The sequence below is a fragment of the Hibiscus syriacus genome, unplaced genomic scaffold (assembly GCF_006381635.1).
Source record: "Hibiscus syriacus cultivar Baekdansim isolate YM2019G1 unplaced genomic scaffold, ASM638163v2 tig00111542_pilon, whole genome shotgun sequence".
In the NCBI taxonomy this organism is placed as follows: Eukaryota; Viridiplantae; Streptophyta; class Magnoliopsida; order Malvales; family Malvaceae; genus Hibiscus; species Hibiscus syriacus.
Window position 1 is genome coordinate 234328 of NW_024063115.1, and position 9104 is coordinate 243431.

Consider the following 9104-nt stretch of genomic DNA (forward strand, 5'->3'; position numbering starts at 1 on the left):
TTTCTTTTTTGCTTAACAATTACTATTTGAAATAGTTTTGAAACCAAGCAAATACTATTATAAGATCAAAAGTTCGAATATTGACGATTGTTAATAAAATAAATTAAGTTGAGAGGGTTGCTTTTACTTCTATAATATCCGATCTGAATTAATCGATTAAATAAAAAAATACTATTATAAAAGCTTAAGTGTGAGTTGAAATAAATATCAATTACTTTATCCATATTATTTCCTTTTCCTTTCAGGGTATATACTGTTCGATTTGAAAATTTTGATTTATGGTTTGGTTAACTTCGGCTATAGTTTATAACTTTACTTTATTTTTTTGTATTTTATTTAAAAATTAACTTTATAAATTTTAGATGTTAGTGAAAAAAAATATAACGTTTGAAATATTAGACACTAATTATAATTAAAAAAATTTAAACACTAAATCGTATTTTGAAATATAATAATCCTAAAATGTGTAATAAACCTTTAATATTTAATATCTCTCTTTCCTACGCAGTCGGGCAGATGTCACGTGCGATCTGAGGTACTACATCGTGCTTTTCGCTTCTCTGCCTTCTGCAACTGTGCATCCCCAGTTTCCCACCCACAAATTCTTTCAAATTCGACCTCTTCAACTGTTAATTCTTCATAAAAAAATCAAGTTTAAGTCTTAACCCACACTGTATTTAGTAGTTTACTTGTCTTTTGTGCAATAAAAAACTGGGAAAAGAAATTTAAACACACGCATCACATTATCTCTCTCACTGGGAATGGATTTCACTTAAAAGACTGAAATTTTAGCTTAAAATGGGTTCGTACACAAAAGTTGCAGCCTTTTTCACAGCCGTCTTTACCATTATTATTATTATTATTACCATGCACAAAGGTCATTGTGTTTGTCAATCAAGAAATATCATCAGATCATGCTTCTTCTTCTTCTTATTCCTCTCTCCACCACCACCACTCAATATCTTTGATTTCTTCTATTAATAATGACTCCCTTTTTACCTTCATTACATCATTAGTAATATAAAATATCCCCTCTTGTTCCCTTTAAACTTGAACCCAAGTTGCAGCAGCATTCATTTCTCTGTACCTTTTTGTTGTTGCTGTTTTCAGTTTCTGGTTAACCTTTTAAGCTCTGGGTCGTAGTTGTCCTTGTCAGGCACGCTTAATTGCTGCCTCTGCCACTGTCATCCCCCCCCCCCCCAAAAAAAAGCAAAAAAAAAAAAAAAAGGCCTCTTTCCTTCAACTCCTTACATTTACTTGCACCTTCCTTCTTCTGTCTCTTTTATTAGTCTGGTTTTCTGGGTTTCCCTTTGTTTGCTTACTATTTCTGGGTCACTACACTAAATCCATAAGTTTTTTTTCCTTTCGTTTTGTCCGGAGGTGACCGGAGATTCAGAGGACAGTAATGGCTGTCAGGTCGGGTGGTTCTTCTTCGTCTGTCCGGTCTCTGCCTCCGCCGTGTCCGAAATCGCCACCGGGGTATCCGGATTTGTATGGGAAACGAAGGGAAGCGGCTAAGATTCAGATGCTTGAGAGAGAGATTAGTTTCCTTGAGGTGTGTTTTAATTTGGGTCCCTTTTTTTTATCTCTTCCAGTTTTAATTTGATTATTAAGTTGATTACCATGCTTAACTTGCTTAAAATGTCAGGTTTTTTTTTAAATGGATTAGGCTAAAAATACATACTTTATATGTTCCCGTTACTGCAAATTGAAAGTTAATGTCCACAATTCAACTAGAACATGAAGAAATTTATCATTAATTCAACTTTAGAAAAAATTCAACATAATTGCTGCTCATGCATTATGATTAGGCTTTAAATTTGTATATCTTCCAGATCAACTAAACGTTAATGGTTATGGATATAATGTAAGATCCGAATGAAGAGTCGACTTCAATTTATCGATGGCAGACACATTATGTTCTTGTTCCTAGCAAGAGATGATATTATTGTCAAATTTCTGACCTTTATTTGCATTGTAACTGTCGCTGACGATTTCGTTCCGAGCAGGAAGAGTTGAAATCCGTCGAAGGTCTCCAACCGGCTTCGAGATATTGCAAAGAGTATGTGAAGTTTTTCAGCTACCTTTAATGGAATCTAGTTAATTAAAAGTTCATATCTATAGGTGAAGTTGAGCATTAGCTAAAGAATCTCTCACGAGTATATATTGTTCTTCTTCGTTCAGGGTTACGGATTTCGTGATGGCGAAATCTGATCCACTGATACCTACGTAAGAACTGAATATTTTGTTGGTTTTCAGTGATTTTCATGTAGTACCTAGAGGAGGACTGATTAAGTTTTATATTTTTGTCCCTTGAAGCAGGAGCCGGAAGAATCGGAAGTCGTGTCGGTTTTGGAAGTGGCTTTGGTACCGATTTCTTGTGCTTCTGTTTTATGTTCTGTATTTGTTAGTATTTATGTATATACATGCGACGGCTACTGCGAACTTTATGACATGAATTCGGATCTTTTGCAGTGGAATTCCCTGCTTTAACTTGTCATGGATCTGCTGTTTCTGCAATTCCGGGTGCTCTTGCGATCTGAAATGCCCCCGGTGTTGTGACTGTGGTATATGTAACTGCAGCTCATGCATTTGCAACTTATGTAAATGCAGCTCCTGCGACTGCAGTTCTTGTAAGTGCAGTAGCTCATGCGACTGCAATTCCTGTAAATGCAGCTTGTCTGGCCTGAGTTCATGCAAGTGCCGCCCATGTGACTGCAGTTCATGTAAATGCAGCTCCTGCGACTGCAGTTCATGTAAATGCAGCTCGTGCGACTGTTGCTCGTGTTCAAGCTGCTGCACAATCCCGAAATGGCGATGTAAATGCCACTCATGCGACTGCTGTTCGTGTTTAAGCTGCTGCACGATCCCGAAATGGCGATGCAAGTGCAGCTCTTGCGACTGCTGTTCGTGTTTAAGCTGCTGCACGATCCCGAAATGGCGATGCAAGTGCAGCTCATTCGATTGCTGTTCGTGTTCAAGCTGCTGCACGATCCCGAAGTGGCAATGTTTCTCGTGTCCTAAATCCCGCTGCTGCGACAGCAGCCGAAACTGTTGCATTTTGCGATTCCCTTCATGCACGGATTGCTTTTGCTGCAGATGGAAATGTTCTACTCCTAAATGTCCAGAGGCAAACCTTTGCTGCGATTGTACAAAAACCTGTTGTAATCCTTGCTGCCTGTTATTTTAATATATTTCTGCATTTCACTTCACAGTGAATTATTGAATCAAATGGTTACAAAATCACACAGCAAACAGTTCCACAAATTTACTGCACTTCAAAAACCCAGATTTAAGCTAGAATTGCAGGAGCAGACTACTGTTCTTATATAAAAAAAAAACTCAGGCTGTCATTTGGGATCGCAAAAAATGTTGGCCGACTGTGAGAGAGGACGATGGCCGACTGTGAGAGAGGACGATGGACCTCTTTTTCAGGACCCAAAATTCAAAACAGTGGACCTACACACTGACTTTTCATCATGGTTTTCTGTCATATTTTCCTCCAAAATGGCAACCAGATCATGTGACTGTGATGTCCTTTCGACCAGTTCTTAAAGATTTCAATAACGCCAGAATGCAATCCATGTTCATTCATTCATTTTCTATGATGGAACATCGAAGCTACCTGAGATTTGACTGTGACATATACTTCGAGGGGGGAAAACAAAGAAAAGATATGCTATGGGTCCATCTTTTTCGAAATCTGCCCATAAAATGGGCATGGGGGGTCCATTTGAAGGGAAATCTGTTAGCAAACAAAGTGATCATCTTTTATACCATCAACTTAATCAAGTAAACAAATACAATCCAACCCTGATTTTGCGTTAAGGACCTTGCTTACAAGCCGAAGCTCTAACCTTGAAAAGGAAATTGCTTGGGCTAGAGGGTCCTTGTATGGTCCTTTTACACCAGAGCGAGGCTTGTTAATGAGGGGGAAACAACCCAGAATTATAAACTAGTCAATCGCTCAGCGATGTCCATGAGAAGGAAACTGGGCTTTTAACTTGGTTTCGAGCATTGCCCCACATTATTGAGCCAAATTCAGGCTTAGCCATTGGGCTTGTCCAACTTTTAGCTACAAAAGCGACGGTATATCTCTTTTTTTCCCCCACGGCTCTGAAGGTGAGCGCTCTAGGCCTAACCGAGATCGCAACCGTCGATGGTCCATTAACCGTGACTTTGTATGTGGACCTTGCAGGGCCGACGTTTGTTAATTCACGAGTGTATCGAACAACCCTTTTGTTCCCGAACAAGACCGAGAACGATGGGTAGTTGAGCTCACCGGGGTCATTGAATTTCCTCGAACATGTAATGTTGGGGCGCTTCACTATGTTCTTGACATGGTCGATGGTGTACCCGAGTGAGCACAAGAATGTAATGTAATCTTCGGTGGAGATGTCGTATACTAGGCCTGGTGAAAGAGCTTTCTGGGGATCAACATGGCCAGCGCCATGAGCCCACGGGTTCGACAATGAACCCTCAGTGGCATCACGGAGAGAGGAGTTGGTGTTGTCTCGGGTGTACGCTGTGGTCATTAGAGCCGATTTTATCACGCTCGGGCTCCATTCGGGATGTGCTGCCTTGATCAACGCTGCTAGCCCACTGATGTGCGGGCACGACATCGACGTGCCTAAAACAGCAATTGAAACGACTGTGATGATTAACTGAACACAGTAATCGAATTCGAATATGTGTTTGATACAAGTAGTAATGGTAAAAAAAAAACAAGGGATATAGCCGTTATGAAGTACCTGACATGATATTGAACATGGTCTTCCTCGTGTCCTTAGCCAACCCGGTGGGTCCAATGGCCTCCGACCAGGCAGCCAGTATGTTGACTCCCGGCCCAATTACGTCCGGTTTCAATATCTGAGGCGTCACAATATTGGGTCCCCGGGAACTAAACGCCGCAACAACCGGCGACGGTTTAACATCCAACACCGTGCCACCGAACACAAGCGCGGCAGTGGGATTAGAATCGGTCCGTGCATATTGTCTAATCAGGTCGCCGACTTTCCTCCCCACCGCCACGGCCGGTAATAAGTGACTGTCAGCCACCAGTTCCTCACCGCTAACCGGTGTGTTCGCTAATATCATCCCGATGCCTCCGGCGTCGCGCACGACTGCTCCCTTTTCAACTCGAGCGTTTGTTCCCTTATCGCAGAGAACAACCTTCCTGCGTACCAATGCCGGATCGAGTGAACCGGCCAAACATAAATTACTCGAGCTGTTATCTTTGCTGTAAACCAAACCAACCGGTTTCCCTCCCATTCCTCGACCGCTGTAAAGCGAGACGCCGTTATAACGGATTTTATTTCCCAATACGGCGTAAGCGGGGAAGTCTCGATCTAAAGTCCCGGCGCCAACCGTCATAATCCATGGCGCCACGTTGGCAAGACTGGCCTTAGTGGGCCCGCTGTTACCGGCTGAGCAAGAGACGAAAATGCCCTTCTCCATCGCCGTGAAAGTTCCAATGGCGATGGTGTCACGATAATACGGCGCGGATCCGCCACCGAGGGACATGGAGAGAACATCAACTCCGTCCTGGATGGCGTGATCCATGCCGGCCAGAATGTCGGACCCGAAGCAACCCGTTTCCCAACAAACCTTGTAGGCGGCGACCCGGGCGTGCGTCGCCATACCACGAGCCGTTCCGCTGGCGTAACCAAGGAGGCTAGCGTTGCCCACGTGAGATCCAGCTGCGGTGCTGGCAGTGTGGGTACCATGACCGTCTCTGTCACGTGGGGACTCGATCTCTTTACTCTTTTTGTAAATTCCACCGCCCCCGCTGGCCATACGGTAGCCTTTCGAAAAGCTCCGAGCTCCGATGAGTTTCTTGTTGCAAAGCTTGGGATTAAAATCAGGAGCCGATTCACACTCTCCACGCCACTTAGAAGGAACCTCCGGCAATCCGGAATCATCAAAGCTTTTAGATTCCGGCCAAACTCCGGTGTCGAGAACTCCAATAATCACGTCCCGAGAAGCTTGTTCGAGTTGCTGAGTATTATGACCAACCCAGGACCCGAACTCAGAATCAAGGCCTAAAAACTGCGGGGTACGAGTAGTGTGAAGATCATAAATAGTATCCTCAAAAACACCCAAAACAGAATCCGATTTGCTAAGAGCTTCAGCTTGCTCTGGATCAAGTGAAGCAGCGAATCCATAAAATGCAGCATCATACGAGTAGAGAAGGGACTGATCAGATGGGGTTGCAGAAAGTGATTGCAAGCTTGAACTGTACCAATCATGGTGTGTTTCAAAAAACGGTGGCTTGTCTTGATGTTTCATGTGAACAATGTAGGTTTTTTTGGCGGCGACTGTGAGGCAAAGTACGGGGAAGATGAAGCTGACGAAGAACGGTGATGAAGCCATGGAAACCATGGCTGTAAACGAAGGATTATTAGTACTGCTAATGAACTTAGATTAATACTAATACTACAGAAAATGGGAGAGATTCAAAACAGGATAGAAGAAAAGCTTGAAACTGATGTCGGATTTATAACACACTTGTGTTTCTAATTGGACCTGTCCTTTAGCTTTATTTACCTCAATGCCATCCCGTCGGTTTTCCTACGCTATAGTAGTTGTATTTTATACAATATATATTTTTATTTTCTTTGATATATAATTATTATCTAAATTATAGTTTAAGAAGACCTTGAATTTTATATTCAAATTTCATTATAACTTATAATTTACAAACATATTTATATTATTTTATATTTATATAATATTAATAGTGTAATAGATTTCATTAAATATTTTTGATGCATTTATGGGTTCTCTTTGCATTATAACATGTTTGTATATATTGTATATCATATTGCTACATTGTAAAGATTATGTACAATATTACATAATATAAATATAAATAACATATATAATACAATTCATAAATATCTCAAAAAATATAAAATAATTAGAGACCTTTGTGATATCATAATATATGTAAATTTTAAAGCCGAGTTAATTTATTGGCCAGTGGATAGCCGGAAAAATAGGTGAGTTTGAAAATGAAATTAACTGAAGAGGTGGGGCAAGGTTTAAAATTGCTAGTGTAATTTGGTCCGGAAAATGATTATTTGATGATCGCTATTTAATTAGAGTTTTTTTTTCATGTAGTTTATTTTAAAAAATTAAGTAAATCTGTCACGAGTCTTGTCTATGATTGTACTTAATTCGAAAGTTATTCTAAAGTTATGATATTTATGTATTTTAAGGATATAATTTTTTTTGAGACTCCAATAGAAAGGACTTTTTAGAAAAATTTTAATTAATGGACAATTAGTAATTTCAAAGAAAATATCTGGAAGTATAATAGATATAATTATTGAAATAATAATTATAGGTGTATGTTCTATATAACTAAATTATTAAAAAATACGATATAAATTATTTGTTAAATTAAGTTTCTGATATTATCACGAAAAAGAGTGTGTAGGGAGTCAAATATTTATTTTAAGAAGTAAAAATAAATGAAAAATATATATAAAAATCAAATAATGATATTTATGAAAATGTAAGACACAGCCTTACAAGACAAAGAGTGATGATTGTGTTCAAACCCCTGCGCTGAAAATTGTAATGTGAAGTCCATTCACTGCTAACGGCTAATGTTGGATGAGCTTTTACAGGCATTGTTGTGTCAGAATTGGATTATGCTCCTCAAGTAACACTTTGTTCTTCTTGTTTATTATTAAAAAAAAAATTGTATTTAATACTTAAACTTTTAATTTTAATATATAAATTTTTATTTTTTTAAAAAAATATACTTAAAATTTAATTTTTATTTTATTTTAATATTCTGTCATTAAGAATTTTAGTTTTTGTTTCATTATAGTATTTATGTTCAAAATTAAATGTTAAGTTTTGAAAAAAAAACTAAAAACTACCTATTAAAACTGATAGTTTAGATACTAAAGATGTTAAGTTTTTAACAACGAAATATTAAAATGAAATGAAAATTTGATAGTTAGATGAGATTTTGAAAATATTAAAAAAATTAAATATTAAAATAAATCAAAATTAATAATTTAAATACTAAATATATAATTTACACATACAAAAACGAAGAAGAATAGGGAGGGGCATATGTAGGGATGGCAACTTAACCCGAATCCGACAGGTTTCGACCTGACCCGATCGGGTCGGATTTGTTTTAAAAAAAAAAATCGGATACGGGTCGGGTCGTGTTTTTTTAATGCCCTGTTAGGGTCGGGTCAGGTTTAGGGTGAAAAAAATTCGACTCGACCCGACCCGAAAAATATATATAATTTTACATATACATTTAGGGATAATTACAATATTACCCCTCTATATATAATTTTTTCAATTAAGTCGTTGTTTTTATTGAATAAAAATATTTTTTTTATTATTTCGGATCGAGTCGGATCGAGTTTCTAAGTCATATATTCGAGTCGGATCGGGTAAAACCTTAATTTCTTCGAGTCGGGTGACGGGTGGATGACCCTTTCTTCTCGGGTCGGGACCCGACCCATTGCCATCCTAGGCATATGTAGTGTATATCGCGGTCGCAAGAAGAGTAGTGAGGGGCACATGTAGTGTAGATCGCGGTCGTGGCCCAATGTAAGTTAAGCGCTAGTCAAGGCGTCAATCGAGGCATCAAAAACTTTCCAATTTATTAAGGTTCAAATATCTCCATCAAAATATATTTAATTATCATCTTAATCATATTATTGCAACAATTAATTATAATAATAATTATTTACTTTATAATATTTTTGGTTTTATAAAAAATAACAGTTCATAACTGAAAATAAAAGAATAATTATTAAATTAATCTCAAATCACCATGTTTGTACAAATGATTATTTTATCATATATTCTTTCTTTAAGTGTATTATAGCCTTTAATGTTTTAATTTTAATCAAAATAGTTCATATTAGATGAAAATCGTTAATTGATCAACGGTGAACACATATTGTTTTTGTGGCTTTTTCATATGTGTTTAATTAATAATGTGACACATATTACATTGTCACATTAGATAACATGACACGTATAACAATATCACTTTAGATGACATAACACATATCATCACTAGTGACGTGATACATATTACGATTGAATTTAATAATAATAAT

At 38.0% G+C, this 9104-nt stretch overlaps 2 protein-coding genes across 2 annotated transcripts; one reads left to right on the forward strand and one right to left on the reverse strand.

Annotated features, from left to right (window-relative positions):
- Positions 1-747: 747 nt before the first annotated feature.
- On the forward strand, positions 748-3190 carry LOC120164701 (guanine nucleotide-binding protein subunit gamma 3-like). The gene is made up of 5 exons (XM_039174363.1): positions 748-1555; positions 2010-2062; positions 2185-2229; positions 2323-2367; positions 2476-3190. Exons 1-5 carry the CDS (start codon positions 1406-1408, stop codon positions 3188-3190), a joined length of 1008 nt encoding a protein of 335 aa, XP_039030294.1. The 5' UTR covers positions 748-1405.
- Positions 3191-3728: 538 nt separating this feature from the next.
- LOC120164768 (subtilisin-like protease SBT1.8) lies at positions 3729-6455 on the reverse strand. Its single transcript, XM_039174433.1, has 2 exons — positions 4752-6455; positions 3729-4630 (listed from the first exon to the last, which is right to left on the reverse strand). Exons 1-2 carry the CDS (start codon positions 6379-6381, stop codon positions 3960-3962), a joined length of 2301 nt encoding a protein of 766 aa, XP_039030364.1. The 5' UTR covers positions 6382-6455; the 3' UTR covers positions 3729-3959.
- Between the last annotated feature and the right edge of the window lie 2649 nt (positions 6456-9104).

What these genes read in the sequence shown, in the direction of transcription:
- LOC120164701 (XM_039174363.1), top strand. Translation starts at nt 1,406, where the DNA reads ATGGCTGTCAGGTCGGGTGGTTCTTCTTCGTCTGTCCGGTCTCTGCCT. An exon ending in GAGAGATTAGTTTCCTTGAG is followed by an intron (nt 1,556 to 2,009) that starts GTGTGTTTTAAT and finishes CGTTCCGAGCAG; the next exon opens with GAAGAGTTGAAATCCGTCGA. An exon ending in TCTGATCCACTGATACCTAC is followed by an intron (nt 2,230 to 2,322) that starts GTAAGAACTGAA and finishes CCCTTGAAGCAG; the next exon opens with GAGCCGGAAGAATCGGAAGT.
- LOC120164768 (XM_039174433.1), bottom strand. Translation starts at nt 6,381, where the DNA reads ATGGTTTCCATGGCTTCATCACCGTTCTTCGTCAGCTTCATCTTCCCC. An exon ending in CATGTTCAATATCATGTCAG is followed by an intron (nt 4,631 to 4,751) that starts GTACTTCATAAC and finishes TTGCTGTTTTAG; the next exon opens with GCACGTCGATGTCGTGCCCG.